This window comes from Balaenoptera ricei, chromosome 16 (assembly GCF_028023285.1).
Source record: "Balaenoptera ricei isolate mBalRic1 chromosome 16, mBalRic1.hap2, whole genome shotgun sequence".
Classification (NCBI taxonomy): domain Eukaryota; kingdom Metazoa; phylum Chordata; class Mammalia; order Artiodactyla; family Balaenopteridae; genus Balaenoptera; species Balaenoptera ricei.
In genome coordinates this window covers 63,747,936-63,763,441 of record NC_082654.1, presented here as the reverse complement: position 1 = coordinate 63,763,441, position 15,506 = coordinate 63,747,936, and the positions used below count along the sequence as shown (strand labels likewise).

Below are 15,506 nucleotides of genomic sequence, written 5' to 3'. Positions count from 1 at the left end.
ACTTGCATTTCCAGGAAGGCCAGTGACGACTCTGGCCAGTGCTTTGTGAGATGTCTGGAACCTTCCAATTCTCCCAGCTGGCTGTCCCCCTGGGGTTCAGCAGTGACCCCCTTAAAACATGGAGAAAGGATGCAGGCCTGTTGAAGGACTTTAAAGAGGGCCAGGGAGTCACAGCAAACCCTGCCGAACTCCATATCTAAGAGATGGAAGAAGAGGAACCAGAAGGAAGAGAGGGTGAAGTGGCTGGAAGTGAGAGAAGGGTCCACTTCTCTGTCTGGAGACAAGTGGGACTTGGGGTGATCCTGCAAGATGGCAGCTGGCAGAAAGCAAAGGGCACTGACAGAGGAGCCCACAGCCTTGAGTTTGAATCCACTGCTGATTGGCTGTGTAAATTTTGATGTTGCTTCTGCTCTGAGCCTTGGATTTTCCACCTATAAAACCTACTTTACGGGTGGCTGTGAGCGTTGAATGAGGTCAGATCATCCCATGCAACCATAGGTTAGCCATCTGTGTTTTTGCAATATGGTAGTTTCCTATTCCCATTTGCATAGCACATGTTTATTTCCACAGTGTTTCTATGTGCACATGATTCAACTCAGTCCCCTTATCTTTCTCCTAACAGACTGCAGAGCTGCTGAGAAAGATCTCATCTGTTCACAATCTACCCTCAAAATACACAGGTAAGAAGCCAGGCCTGAAACATCTTGTCTTTCAATGCAGTGACAATGGGTACAAAAGCCAGGCAGTGACACAAGCATTTTGCAGGGAGTTGCAAAAGGAAACACGAGATGGAGAAAGCAAAATAAATAGATTTGAAGGATGGACTGAGAAACTTAAAAGAGAGGTACGCTCCAGAGAATAAGAAAAGTATGAGAATCTGCAGGGGCAGATATTAATCTCATGGCAAGTTTTCCTGAAAAATTAGAGGAGGGGTAGAAGGATTACCTAAGGACCCAGGGCTTTTGTGCCAAGAAGTATGATATATTTTGGAAACAGATAGCTTTTAGCATTTTTCACTGTCTGGATTTCAAAAAATTACTTATAATGGAGTAGGGATATACTCTTGTAACCACAACTGCCAAGGGGCAAGGACCCTATTCCATGAACAGTCCTTCTGTTCAGCTCAGCCCCTAAATGAGGTTAGACAGGGCAAGGTGGAGCTGGAGTGTTTGAGAACAGAGGCTGGAGGAGCTGAACTGCTGCATCGATTAAAAAAGTAAATGTGCGAGGACATTCTGAGACATGCTACAACATGGATGAGCCTTGAGGACATCATGTTAAGTGACGTAAGCCAGATACAGAAGGATAATGCGTAAGACTATATGATTCCATTAATATGGTGGACCTAGAGTTGTCAGATTCAGAGACAGAAAGTGGAATGCCAGCGACTGGGAGGAGGGGGGAATGGGAAACTATTAATGGGTTTCAGAGTTTCAGCTTTGCAAAATGAAAAGAGTTCTGGAGATGCTTGGTGGTAATAGTTGCACACAATGTGAATGTAGTTAATGACCCTGACGTTTACACTTCAAAGTGGTCTAAATGGTTAATTTTGTGTTATGTATATTTTACAAGAAAAAAATTGGAAAAAATAAAAATAGTGTGGGTTTTCTGGGGGCAAACTGGTGGCAGGGTTGAGGACAGGGCAGGAGAAATTCAGTGAGATGGCAAGGGGCATAGGTTTTTGTTTTATTTTGTTTTTTTTGGGTTTTTTGACCACACCACGCGGCATGTGGGGTCTTAGTTCCCTGACCAGGGATCTAACCCGTGCCCCCTGCAGTGGAAGCGCAGAGCCCTAACCACTGGACCGCCAGGGAATTCCCAGGGCATAGTTGTTGTTGTTTTTTTTTATAAATTTATTTATTTTATTTATTTATTTTTGGCTGTGTTGGGTCTTCATTGCTGCGCGCAGGCTTTCTCTAGTTGCGGCGAGCGGGGGCTACTCTTCGTTGCGGTGCACCGGCTTCTCATTGCAATGGCTTCTCTCGTTGCGGAGCATGGGCTCTGGGTGCGCGGGCTTCAGTATTTGTGGCACGTGGGCTCAGTAGTTGTGGCTCATGGGCTCTAGAGCACAGGCTCAGTAGTTGTGGCACACGAGCTTAGTTGCTCCGCGGCATGTGGGATCTTCCCGGACCAGGGATCGAACCCGTGCCCCCGGAATTGGCAGGTGGATTCTCAACCACTGCACCACCGGGGAAGCCCCAGGGCATAGTTGTTATATGCGATGCTGCCACCAGGGAAACATCCCCAGTGGAAGAGTGGCCAAGGACTTTTAAAAACAAGGTGATCTAATATTGACCATGAAGCTGTTTGCTGGGTTCACAGGAAATCCCCATCCAGCCCCTGATCTTGACTGAAGCCTGCCGTGCACAAGTTTTGTGTGAATGGGGTCATATGAATTGACGTGGGGGAATGGGGGCAGTGCTGGAAGTATAGAATGGACCCACAATCCGTGGACTGAACTAAGTCAATAGAAGTAGGAGCTCAGAGCCATAGGTGACCATGAAATTGTAAATACTCAATGCCGACCTCCCCACCCCATCCCAAGCAATTTGCAGAAATCTCAAGGAACCCATTGGACTTCCCAGAGGGTCAAAGCCGTCTTCTCTATATCTTAAAGGATAGAGACACCCCAGCTGCATCTGGGTCACATTTGTATAATGTCCCTTTCCTTCTTGATCTTGCCAAGCACCATTTTCCTAACCATATGCTCTTCAGGAATGTAACCACAACTTGCGGTGAGGCTTGCTGTTCGCGAGGCAGCAGAGTGCAGCAGATAGGAGCAGGGATTCTAGATCCAGACATGTTGCGTTTGGATCCTGGTTGTCACTTACCGTGTGGCCTTGGACAAGCTCATTCACCTTTCTGAGCCTCACTCAGTTTATTCATCTATAAAATGGGAGTGATTCTCTACCTCATAGAGCTTTGGGGAACATCAAACATAGTACCATATATAAAACACGTACAGCAATTCACATAGTGTTCTATGTGAATTAGCTAGTACCTAAGTCCTGCCTCAGTGCCTGGTAGGAACTCAATAATTGGTACGGATCGGTATTGTAAAGTGGCGAGTTCCCAACCTCTGCTCTAATCTGCCCAGAACCCTGTGAGACTTGGCTCAAGGATGAGAAGAGCCCCAGCTACGACCTGCCCTTCAGTTCTCTGGAACCTAACAGAACCAGGGAAGCCCCACACGGGGAGGCTTTCTCCAACGGAGTCGGGATGGTTTGGTACAGCTCATTCCCCCTCCTGGAGCAAACTACCCAAGCACAGACCTCCTGGTAGGAGAGCGGAACTGTCCTCTTAAGGGGAAGACAGTATTTTAATAGGCTCCACGTGATAGGAAAACCGGTATTGCTGTTGAGGAGGTGCGGGCCGAATCTTTGAACTCAGGGGCTCTTCTTGAGCAAGGTGGGCAAAGTGGTGCGAACTCCTCAGCCCTCTGCCTTTGGCTTTGCCGCCTTCTCTTCTGGGTTCTGGCTGGAGTGCACACGAAGAACTTGTGATTTCCCGATGTTCTCTGGGAGGGGGACGGGAACACAGCAGGCAGGAGAGCGTGAGGGGCCAGGACCCTACCTGGGAGCTGCCCAGGAGATCTGGGGAGACCCCTTCTCCCCGCCAGGCCCTGGTGGATGTGTGCGTGCCTGGGTCAGGCCAGGCTTCCGCTCGGGCTCTCCTGGCAACCTGGGAGGGGTTGACTCCCTTCCCCCAGCCTCACCACCCTCTTCTACATCCAGGTCACAGATGTCTGAGCAGTACCTACTCTGTGTCAGACACGCTGCCCGGCACACAGGACCCTTTACAGTCTAGTGGGGCAGAACAGTGTACATCGAGAATACCTGTCCTCTCCTCTCCCCTCCAACCTTCCTTCCCCTCCCCCCGCCTCTGGTCTAAGGTACCCCTTCCTCCCTGGTCTCCCTCATCCCCTCTGGAACCCCACAGTCCATTCTCTACACAGCAGCCAGAGGGGTCCCACCACACCCTGCTGATAACCCTCCAGTGAACCCCACGCTCTCTTTATGAGACCACATGCCTGGCCTTTCCCACAGGCCGGCTCTGCCCACCGATCTCATTTCTTACCACCGTCCCCAACCCACAAGGCTCCGGCCACCCTGGCCTGCCTGCCCTTTCACCAACACAGCTGGCAGGTGGAAGCCCTGCTCGCAGGCTCTCCCTTGACCCAGAGAGGGCTGGATCCTTCCTGCCTTTCGGCTCAAGGGGCCCTCTCCCCACCCTGCCTGTCCTCCTGATTCTGCCATCGCCCTGTCATTTTCCTTAGGGCACCCATCTGCCTCAGGTGTCTTTGTGGTCTGCACTCCTCTCCCTAGGATGAAGCTCCACGGCAGCAGGAACTCGTCTCTGAATTCTCCCCCAGTGACCCCAGAAGCTAGCGCTTAGGTACTAATTAAGGATCTGCTGAACGAATGAGTGGATGGATGGATGGATGGATGAAATGAGCCGCTTCTTTGGGCAGGGCCCCATCTCCAGGGGGTCCTTGTATCCCCTGAGGAATCTAGCCATGGTGGGCCTCTGTGAGCCCCCAGTGACCTGCTATGTGGACCCTTACCTGGTTTTTCGCTTTTTGATAGAGGTGGTGTCTTCGTCTTCTTCAGGGATTGGCTAAAACCAACACAAGGAGAGGCTGAGAAGGTCAGGCTGGAGTCGTGCAGCCAGCCGAGTGGCAGGGTGGGCAGGGAGGTGGGGAAGGTGCCCCAGGGAGAGGCAAGAGCCACCCCTCCTGAGAGCCAGCAGGTGTCTGTCCAGGGATGGCCCCACCCCAAGCAGGACCCCAACAACTGTGACTCCATCGCCCGCTGTGGCCACAGGGAACCGAGGCCCTTCTGTAGGGAGCTGTAGGGAGGCCACTGCACCTGCCCTCCCTTGGCCTGCTGCTTCCCTGCAGACGGGAAGCCTTCCTGTGTGAGTGGAGAAGACAGAAACCCTGCTTCCCTAATGAAATACTGATGAGCATGGATAACATTCATATCTTGTATTGGCTTTGCACTCAGCAAGCCTTTTGATGCACCCGATGTAATTTTTCCTCCCTATGATTCCGGGAGTGGGGGTTTTGAGAAGGTGAAACAGAGGCTCACAGATGGCAGGTGGCTTGCCTAAGGTCACAGTGAAGCTGCCTTACCACTGTGCCACCCCTGGTCTCAAAGTGGAAAAGAAAACCGAGTCCAGGGCCAGAGCAAGCACCCACACCTTCAGCACATCCAAGCCAGCACAGCAGGCCGCCCCCTTCTCACCAATCCGCCCACCCGCGCTCCAGCCACTCCCAGATTTAACATTCCCTAACGCTTCCCATTTCTGACTTCCACTCCTGACTTTCCCCACCCTCTCATTTGCTTGTTCAAATCCTATCCATCCCAGCAGTGTCCCCAGGCACTTTCAGACATACTTAGTGCTGTTGGAAATACACACCCCCATCCTACTGAGTGACAATCTCTAGGCATCTGCCTTTTCAATAAGCTCCCTGGTGAATCTGAGCGCTGCTGGGCTTGGAAGTCAGATAAGCCTAAGTTTGAACCCCAGCTTTTCTGCTGCCCAGCTGCGTGATTTTGGGCTGTCATTCAACTGTTCCTGAGCCTCAGTTTTCTCATCTGTAAAATGGAGGTAATACTGCCTCCGTGGGCGGCTGTATGGACTAGAAATGTGTTAAACACCCAGCGGTGTCAGGCAAACATAGTGGGCACTCAGGATTGCTGGTCCCATGGCTGACACTCAGGCCCCACTCCCCTGCTGTGTGTGGACTTCCCTCATCTTCCCTTTCCCCAGCTCATCATTAATCCTTCTCTCCAGCCATCCAGAGGACTTAATACCGGACTTAATACTTAAAGGTACTTCTGCCTGCCTTATGTCACTGTTCCTTCTCTGCTTGTGTCCTCCCAAAGACCAAGAGCTCCTGGAGAGCTAGATGTGGCTTACCCAGCCCTGTCTTGCGACAACTGACACAGGTCACCCCCTTAGCATCCCCACAGCTGGCCCCTGGAGTCTGGTCTGGCAGAGTAAGCTTTCAAGCCGCATAGGTAGGACTGGGGGGGTCTGGGGGAGAGCATGGGCCTCTTCCTCCAGGACAGGCTTAGGCAGCCCAGGCTCTGGCCAGCACTGGGCTCCCTCCTCTGGCCTCCACTGGCCTCACCTGGGAGGACAGGTGGCTGAATGTTAGGGAGGAGAGGGGCAGCTGAGGGGTGCGAAGCCCACCTGTAGGGTAGCTGTTGCCTCTCTTGAAGTGGTTCTTGAATTTCCTGGAGCTGGTTCAGGAGTTTTTCTGCTGGGATGGAGACTAGGGGCTGGGGAAGGAGCTGAGCCACTGCTGTCTGCAGGAGGCCTAGTGCCATGTCTTTCTCTGTAAGCACAGACGGGGGAGAATCCTCAGGGGCAAGACCTCGGCCCCCATCCTGCCGCTTGGTGGGACAGGCAGGGAGCGGGGCCTCCAGCTCTTCTGCCCAATGGGCCCAGACGGCTCTCTCTAACCATCTCACGTTCTGTCCTCGGGGGCCCGTGGGGAAGGCCACACTTCTCTGGCCCCTGTGTGTGCAGCGTGCCTTGGCCTTCCACACCTCTCTCGAGTGTACCTGGTTCTTGGTCCACCTGCCACCACACCCCCTGGCCCCCTGGGAAGCCTGCTGGGGACCCGCCCTCCTCCCCCTCCTCCTCCTCCACTCTCCCATCCAATCGGCTCTCTGGCTCTCATCACTCCTCACCCTCCCACTTAGATACCCCCTCCACCTACCTCCTCAGTGAGTATGTGTACATCCATTTACGTGTTCACGTGCACATGTGTGTGTGCTCTTATGTACGAGCATTTGCACCTCTGTGCATGTGCGTTTCCCACAGTGGTGGATTAAAGGCTGTGTCTGCTACGTATGGTCTTTGAATGTCTCCCTCCCAGGGGCCGAGGCCTGCGGTCAGTGTGGAGGAGGGGGTCCCCGCTAAGGAGCAGGGTTGTGGAAACCCTGCTGAGGAATGTGGAGGAGGGAGCAGTGACGTTGTCTAGCTGGAAGAGATTAGTTTGGGGCTCCAAAAAGGAGGAGAGGCCCCCGTGTAAGGCCCTGGGGTGGGAGCCGAGTGACATCTGAGTCCTGCAGAAACAGCGGACACAGCCCTCAGCGGTCTCCACTCAGGCGAGGTTCTGGGCCCGGGACTGTGTCCTCACCCTTGGGGGGCGCGTAGAGTAGCCAGAACTGGATAGCATTCAAGGAGTCTGTTTGCAGGATTTGCGAAAGCAGCTCCAGGATCTGTGGGCAGGAGGACAGGCGTGGGTCAGCGTGGCCGGACGGCATGTTGTAGCGGGCTGCACAGCTGCCTCCCCCGCGAAGTGGTCTCCCAGAGCCCTTGCTTGGCTAGACGGGTCCCCACGATGGTCCCTGCCTCCCCTCCGCATGGGACTTCACACTTTGTAGAAAGCTTTCTCTGCCTGCAGCCCTGGAGGAAGATTCTTAACCTCCCTACCGGGCAGATGAGGCATCTGAGGCCTCGAGAGAGGAGGACACCTCGCAGAGCTGTTGTGGCAGAACGAAGCCTCAGAATCAGACACTTGGACCCCTCATCCCTGAGCCCTACTTGGGCTGGTTGTACCCCAAAGTCCCTCACTGGGAAGGCAAGGTCAGAGCTGGCCCATCAGTTCCTCAGAGACGCACCGAGTCCCGAATGCTTGGCTCCTTGGTGTGGGGATTTCAGGGACCCCATGGGCCTCCCCTCCCTGAAGTTCCCAAGTTCAGAGATTGGAGATGTTAGCAAAGAGGTGGGGTGATCCCCGTGGGCGGCCTGAGGGCCGGAGTCAGCTGGTTCTGTGCCCTGCTCGGCCGGGGGCTCCTTTCCGCCCAGAGCTGTGCGCTCTTTGCTCCCAGCCGCCTTCTCAGCCTCTGGCATCTTTGCTACTTCGCGGCCCTTTCCCCGCGGCGTCCTCCAGTCAGGGATCATCGGCAAGAGATCCAGCTCTGTCTTAGAAGGGCTGTGGGGGCTCCCTAGGCCAGGCTGCTGCTGGCGGCTGTGCCTATGTGGAGCTGGGGCCCACGGGGGGAGGCGGAGCCCCCGGAGTCCTAGGAAAGTGGGGTTCCCTCAGCGCTTGGTGGTCAGTCTCCCCAGGACCCGAGGGGCGCTGTCAGTGCCCAGCAGGTCTGCGTCATCCCTGGCAGAGCGGGAGCTGGTCCGGGCCTCTCCCCAGGCCTGCGACTGCTCGGCTGCCCACCCTCACCCCCGGGTGCCCGCCCCTTGAGGTGACCCCCGCCCCCATCTGCCCGGGGTCCCTCTCCATTCTCCGCATCCAACTTACCTGCCCTGTGCCCCCTCCCCACAGGACCCGAGAACCTACTTCCAGGGAAGGTGAGGCCGCCCTACGGTGGAGAAAGCACTGCGTTCTAGCCCCTGCCATGCTGCTCCCTCTCCGGGGACCTGGGCCATGGGCTGTCACCCGGCAGGGCCTCAGCCTCCCCATCTGTGGAATGGGGTCCTGTCTGCTCTATCTATTCCCTGAACTGTCTGTCGTAAGGCTCCAAGGGGACTGCGTGCTTTAAAGCACTGTTCACAGGGAAGGTGTCAGGATGCTGTCATGGTCTGGCCTCTCCTGGAGAACATGTGCGCCTTTGAACAGAGACTCTCACTGCCTCGCCCACCAGCACGACTCCCGCGTGCCTCTCAGGCCCCCATGGGACACTCGAACACGGAGGAGGGGGCTTTATGCTTCACTGCAGCACAGACCAGATGGCTCCAGGGTGTGGGGAGGTGGCTGCGACCAGCCTTGCAGGCTGCGGGGGGCAGCAGGCTGGGCGTGGTGAGGACACGCCAGGCAGGGCCTCCACCTCCAGGCTTCTCGTTCCACCGCCGTGGCTCCCTTCACTAACACATCAGGTGCCACAGCTGGACCAGACCTTGTGACAACGTGTCCGTGCTCCCAGTTTGGCTAAATCATTGAACTAAGGTCCCGAGAGGGAAAAGGACTTAGAGAGGGAAAGGCTCACACAGAAAGCTAGAGGCAGCTGGGGATTGGAATCCAGGCTCCTGACTCCCAGGTCTGGGCTTTTCGAGCCTTATGGTCTCAGGCGCAAGGCTCCCTGGGAGAAGCCAGGCTTGAAAGCAGTTTGCAAGGGTCCTAGTTGGATCCCTGTGAGCCTGGGAGCAGGTACCACCGTGTTCTCTGCCCTCAGACTAGGGCCTCTGTAGGGTCCAGAGCCCCCAACCTTCCCAGCGCCTCACCAGCAACTCCTGATCCTGCAGGATGAAGGTCTGGTCTCCTCCATCTCTGCTCGCAGGGCGGTTTCGTGCGCCCTGGAGGGAGTGGCGGTGGGCCGTGGCCCGGGTGGGAGCAGGGATGAGCCTCCCGGTCTCTGCTGAGTACTTTGCCCCCTGCTCCCGCTGAGGCTCCTGCTTCTGCTGGGAAGAAAGCGGCCAGAGACTCTAGGCAGAGAGGGAGAAAGAGGAGAAAGCAGAGGGGACAAGGGGGAAAAGAAGAGGAGGAGGCCAGGGACCCAGGAGATCAACCAGGCCAGCCCGACCCTGTCCTAGACCCCTCCTGCCAGTGGGGCGGCCCTTCCATTATAGCTATTGCTCTTCCTGCTGGAATTTCATTGAATGTTGGCTGCCCCCCCGTGGTTCTCGGGTGGTCCTTGTACTTCTTCCTGGGGAGGCCTTCCCCATGCCCTTCCGCCCAGCCCATCAGAGATTTGAAAACAGTATCCTGCCTTGGTGTAGGATACTGTCCCCCACAGCTTGCCATCCTTTCTTTGCCCTGGGAAACCTTCCTGAGCCAGGCCTGTGGGCACAAGGCCTAGGACCTCCTGTCCCTGGAACTCCAGTTAAGACTGGTAGTATCCTTCTCCCCATTTTAAAGATAAGAAAACTGAGACCCAGACAGCTTAGCTGAGTTGCCCTGAGTGTCACAGCGAGTTAGCTGCAGAGCAGGGACGAGAACTCTGTTGCCCAAGACGAGGGCAGGACCAGACTCAGCCACAAAGAGCTGGGCCTGTCCTAGGACCAATTTCAACCACCTTCAAGCTGCCTCCCACTTGTCCTTACTGGTTTATCAGCAAATAGCACCCAGGAGGCCACCCCCGTTCTGTGTGAAATTCTTCAGGGATTTTCCACCCCTTCTCAGATTAGACACGAAACTAAGTTCAGAAATGAGAAGCAAGCTGATCTTGCCTACGTCCAAAGTCAGCCCTTCTCCCACCTTCTCCCTCACTGCTGCCCACTTGTACCCTGTTCTTCAGCCCTCTGGTCTCTAAGGATGCCCTGCATTTTCCAGCTTGTGAGCCTTGATGCTGTACGCCTCCACTAGGTACGCCTCTCCCCATCCGCTTCTAAACTATGAGCCCTTCTTGGATTTCTCCACCTGGTACGTTCTGTCCTCTGAACCCTCACTGGGACCCTCTCCCTTGGGTTGAATTCATGGGCCCCTTCCCCTGTGCCAACAGTAGCGCCTCTCAGGAAGGCTCGCTCTGTGCTGATCTGCTGGAAGCCACGTGGGAGGGATTTAGTTACAAAGGAGCGAGTCCATTTCATCTCTTCTCAGACACCTGCTTTGTTCTGCACCCACCTCCTTGCTCTTCAGCTTATTCTCCTTGGTGAAGATGGCCACCCGGGAAGCCAGGTCTTTCAACTCCTTCTTCCAGGCCTCTGGAAGGAGGGGACAAGATCCAGCCAACTGATATCTGGGGCTCTCCTCCTTGCCCTCCCTGTACACTGGGTGTGGGGAGGACTGTAGCTGGAAGGGCCTCCTCTCCTCCCCGTCTTCCTGCCCTGCATCTTAAAGGGAGGGGTAGTTTCACAGGGGAGGTGGTACCCTTGAGGGAAGGAGTAGGAATCACACCGCTGGTGGGTTGGTGGGTATGGTGGCTACTGATATTGATGTCCTAGCCTGTGGCTTTACTGGGAGATGCTGGAGAACGCTTGGCTACATGTACCAAGATGTTTGTGATTTAGTCTAGCTTTGCATCTGTTAGGAGCCCAAAGCGAGGACAGAGATTCGGTCGATACGCTGTGGCAGTTACTAAAATACTGAGTGACTCCTGGCGAGGTTGGTAACGAGCACTGCAGCAAGCCTTCCAAGCCCCTCTGCCCCTTCCCCAGGATCCTCCCCGCCCTTAAGGGAAAGGGTAAGCCTTGGCAGAGCAGAGGCCTCTGAAATGCTGCCCTCCCCCTCCGCCCCCCAACACACTGTCTATGGCTGATTGTTCTGATTGGCTGGTGCCTGAGCACACAGGTTACGAAATACAGTATTTCCAATACTGTTCCTGGCTAGAGCTGTAAGTCACATGACTGTTGCCCAAATCTGCTTGTCCTCTGCTTGTTATGACTCCTCAGACACGTCAAAGCCAAGCAGGGGTGCATTTCTGAGGACCTGGGGTTGGGGAATAATGCAAATGCAGCTGCCCGAGGAAATAAGGAAAACAGTGGGGTTCCCCACCAGACCCCACTGACCTAAGAGCAATGGCCCTTTCCTTCTTGCCAGGCACAGGTATAACCCCAAGGTAGAGGGGCTGTGGCCCAAGTACCCACCAGAAGAAAGCCAGGGATCCCGATTGGACTGCGGGTCTCCAATGGGGACCGAGATGGTGGGCATCCCGATCAGAGAGCGGGGTAAGAGCGTGGGTTGAGGTGAGGCGGCCAGAGAGAACTCGTCCCTGACAACACAGACAGGCTTCCCGGTGAGATCTGTGAAAGGTTAGAGGCTGTGGGAAGGGGGGCCTGAGTGGACCCCAAGAACTCTGGGGGGCTGGGAGGAGGCTGGTGAGCAGGGGGGAGCACTTGGCCCACTTCTTCCAGTAACCACAAGCCCAGAGATGGCGAGAGCTGGGAGGGCCTCTGTAACCACTGCGACCTTACCCCTGGGGACACTTAGAACGGCAGCGAAAGGATGTGCTCAGGGTCACGCAGTGAGTCAGGCAGAGGTAAGACAGGAACCTGGGCTTCCTGAGACCCTAGTCCTGGGGTCCTTTCGGTGTTCTGTGACAGGGCAGTGAAGTGCAGGTGTGAGCACACAGAGTCAGGCAGCTTAAAGAAGAGGATGTGGGGACGGGGGTCATTAAGCCACAGTTTGTGACGAGAGGGGCCTGGGCTCAAATCACAGGGAGCGAGACCCTCTGGATAAAACTTCATGCCATCTGTCAGGCTTGCAGGGCTGAGTGCACGGCAGCCTGGAGGTGGTAAGAGACATTTACACGTGAGGACCCTCCGGTCTAAGGTTTGTGTGATGTTATAGCATCATTAGTTAAGCTTTGGGGAACAGCCTAGTTAGGACTTACCGTGGGTGCTCGCTCTGTCTTCCCGAACACTTTCCTTTGGTGCCAGGGCCCCTCACTCTCCTGGGTCCTCCTAGCTCACCAGCCGCTCCGCTACTGCTTCCTCTTCCTCTCCTCAACCCCTTAGCCTTGGGGTCCCCAGGTTCATGCCAGGTTCTCCTTCCCCGCATCTACATGGTCCCCTCATGATCCCATCCAGCACACCACTTCAAATACCACCCCCATCTGAGTGGCTCTCACGTTGGCATCTCTGCCCCAAATGGACCTGACTGCCTACTCGATACCTCCCCTCGGACTTCTAAGAGGCATTGCACATGTTGCATCTCCCACGTCCCAGACCAAACCCCTGACCCTCCCCATCCTCCACTGGCCCCTTCTGTGGGCTCCTCTGTCTCAGCCAGTGCAACTCCAGTTTTCCAGTTACTCAGGCCAAACACCTGGGAGTCAGGCTGCCTCCTCTCCCCTCTCATACTCTGTTTTGAATCGATCGGCAAATCCCATTGGCCTTACCTTCTGTATATCTCTAGAGCAGGGCCACTAACTCCGCCACTGCTACCTCCCCAGTCCAAGCCACCATCCATTCAAAAGCCAGTAGATCCCTTCTGCTACCTCTTTGCTCTCAACCTTCCAGTGGCTCCTATCTGACCCAGTGAGATGGCTTAAGGGTGACCACGGTGAGCTCCAAGGCTCACGCGATGTGGGCCCGGCTGCCTCTCTGATGCATCTCCTTTCTCCCCCCTCCTGACTCTGCTCCAGCCACACTGACTTCCTTGCTGTTCCTCCAACAGAGCCAGGATGCTCTCGCCTCAGGGCCTCTGTCCTTGCTGTTCCCTCTGCCTGGGACACTCTTCCCCCTGAGATCCACATGGATCATGCCCTGTCTTCCTTTATTCTTTGCTCAAATATCATGCTGTTCGTCAGGCCTCCCCCTATAGCCTTGGCACTTACCACATCTGACACCTTATCTATTTCCTATTCTTCCCCACCAAAGAGTCGGCTCCGTGAGGGCAGGGACTGTCTGTCTCGCTCACTATCATAACCCCAGGACCTAAAAAACTGCTTGACCCATAGTTCACACTCATTAGATATTTGATGGATGAATAGCTGAGTGGGTGAAATGGCCTGAGTTAGAGAAGAGAGTGCAGCTCTGCAGGAGAACCTTCATCCCTTTCTCTGATTTGTAAAATGGGAGAATCGGCAATGACTTAAATCCTGTAGGGCTAGGCAGTCTGCCCTTGGACCCCCGCACCCTGCCCCTGCCTCAGGTCGGGTCTTGGCTCGGCCAAGCGCGGGCTGGGTCCTCCCTTTCCAGCACGCCCTCCCCTGTCCCCACCTCCGGCCAGCCTCTGGCCTGCCCCAGCCCTACCTTGGATGTGGGTCACGTGCTGGGGATGGGGGTGGTGCCGGGAGAAGAAGGAGTGGTGGCTGAGGTGGCCGAAGCGGTGGGCACCGGGAGTTTGGGGCTTGGAGGTCCTCAGTGCCTCTCGGATCAGATTGAAATCCACGATCCCTGGGATCATCAGTTCTTTCTGTGGCCCGCCGTCCACGTGGCTCCTTGGCCTGCACCCTGATTTCTTCTCACGTTTTGGCTTAGCCCTTGGACTGAAGGAGAGGGTCAGGGAGAAGCAAATGGAGCCCCCTGGCAGCGGTGCCCACCTGAGCTTATTAGAATCCATTCCTGAGATACTCTGAAATCTGGTTTCCAGGACTTCACCACCACCCCCGTGACACCAAAGCTGAGCCTCCCCCAGGGTCCTTTCCCAGCCATGCCTTCCGGCCCCAGGGACCCTTCTGTCTTCCTAAGATGCCTGAGCAGGGAGCCAGGACCCCAGTTTTCTCTCAGAAACCGTTTCTAAAGCCAGAAAGAGAAAGAGAAGCCATAGACCCACCTACTCATCCAAATACCTGGACTGGAGCAAAGGTACATTATATACACCTCCAGGGCCAGGGGGCTGACCCTAGCATGGGCCTCTCCCCAAGCCAAACTGTTGGCAGCCCAAGAGAAGCCAGCTATAGGCTGTCACCCTTCCCCCTTGCCCTCAGGGGCAGTTTTGGCCCAGACTCAGCGTCCAGGAGCGAAAGCTGGCGCCAAGGCCGGACTAGGCCAGCAAGTCCTTTTCCAGGGGGGGGGGGCCCTCCCCGGAGATGCAGAGGTGACAGGGCGGCTGTCAGGGCTGCGTCGCTGCAGGGAAGCCTCAAGCTCTTGCTTCGCTTCGCTGGAGACAAGCGTCTCAGGTTCTCTGTCCTCCACCCGCACCCCTTCCCTCTCCTGAGGACGCTGTGCTTCTGCCCCCGGAGGAGGAGATGGAGTAGGTCCAGCGAGGATCCACAGGTGGGCTGCTGTCCGCCAGGGGCCTGGTGGGACCACCTGCCTGCTCACTGTCTGCTCTCCCTTCCGGTGGCCCTGGCTGAAGGGAGTCCCTCTGGAGGAGTATAGATGGACTCTGGATATGCTAAGCAAGGCGTTTTGCCCCGGGACCCTCTGCAGATCTCGCTGACCAGGCCCCTGAGTTTCCTGTTCCGTCCTCGATTCGCCTCTAAGGGATCTGGGACTTAAAGAAATAAAGCAAACCTTCTCTGAAAGTCACTGTTAGCTGGCCTCCCCTACCCCCAACTAACAGAAGAAGTCAGCCCCTGAAAACCCCTGGAATTTCTGTGCTCCTGCCCCCTGCCTGTGACTCTCTCCCTACCCAGGAGGGGCCCTGCTTGTGACTTTGCTAACTCAGGCCTGAGAACCCACTGGGGGCCTGGCTGATGGCAGTGGAAGGTGATCTCCACTTGGACCCTCAGTTTGTTGAGTTCCTTTGTCTTCCGCCCACCCCGGCCCCCTCCACCTCCTTGGTCAGCAGGGAAGGCATTTGGGACCTTACCTCGTCAGTGGATGCTCTGCCAATTGGGTCCTCACTTCCGTAGCCATTGTAGGGCCTCTAACAGAGTAAGGACCGGTGAATTTAATACTAGTGTTGAAGATGGATAACAGGAACTCTTGTTGACTGGTAGTAGGAGTGTAAACCGGAACAGATTTTCGGGGAAAAAATTGGCAGTATCTTATAAAATTGAACATTTGCATGCCATATCAACCAGCAATTCCTCTCCCAGAAATATACCCCAGAGAAACTCTTGCAGATGTGCAAAGGGGGCTATGTGTAAGAATATTCAAACCAACATTGTTCAAATTAGCAAAAACCTGGTGACAATCTAAATGTCCAGTGGCAGAAGAATAGATAAATATGCTGTGGTCCATTCAGACGATTGAACATTATATTG

General features: G+C 55.3%; 1 protein-coding gene across 1 annotated transcript; it reads right to left on the bottom strand.

Annotated features, from left to right (window-relative positions):
* Positions 1-3,300: 3,300 nt before the first annotated feature.
* Positions 3,301-15,171, bottom strand: TBATA (thymus, brain and testes associated). Its single transcript, XM_059900014.1, has 10 exons — positions 15,110-15,171; positions 13,606-13,841; positions 11,497-11,652; positions 10,535-10,614; positions 9,196-9,369; positions 7,157-7,238; positions 6,202-6,346; positions 4,565-4,617; positions 3,761-3,803; positions 3,301-3,517 (listed from the first exon to the last, which is right to left on the bottom strand). The coding sequence occupies exons 1-10, from the start codon at positions 15,154-15,156 to the stop codon at positions 3,301-3,303; spliced, it is 1,233 nt and encodes a 410-aa protein (XP_059755997.1). The 5' UTR covers positions 15,157-15,171.
* Between the last annotated feature and the right edge of the window lie 335 nt (positions 15,172-15,506).

Coding starts and splice junctions, on each gene's coding strand:
- TBATA (XM_059900014.1), bottom strand. CDS start 15,156: ATGGCTACGGAAGTGAGGACCCAATTGGCAGAGCATCCACTGACGAG. Junction 13,842..15,109: donor GCAGAGCATCCACTGACGAG/GTAAGGTCCCAA, acceptor CCTCTCCTTCAG/TCCAAGGGCTAAGCCAAAAC. Junction 11,653..13,605: donor GCACGTGACCCACATCCAAG/GTAGGGCTGGGG, acceptor AACCTTTCACAG/ATCTCACCGGGAAGCCTGTC.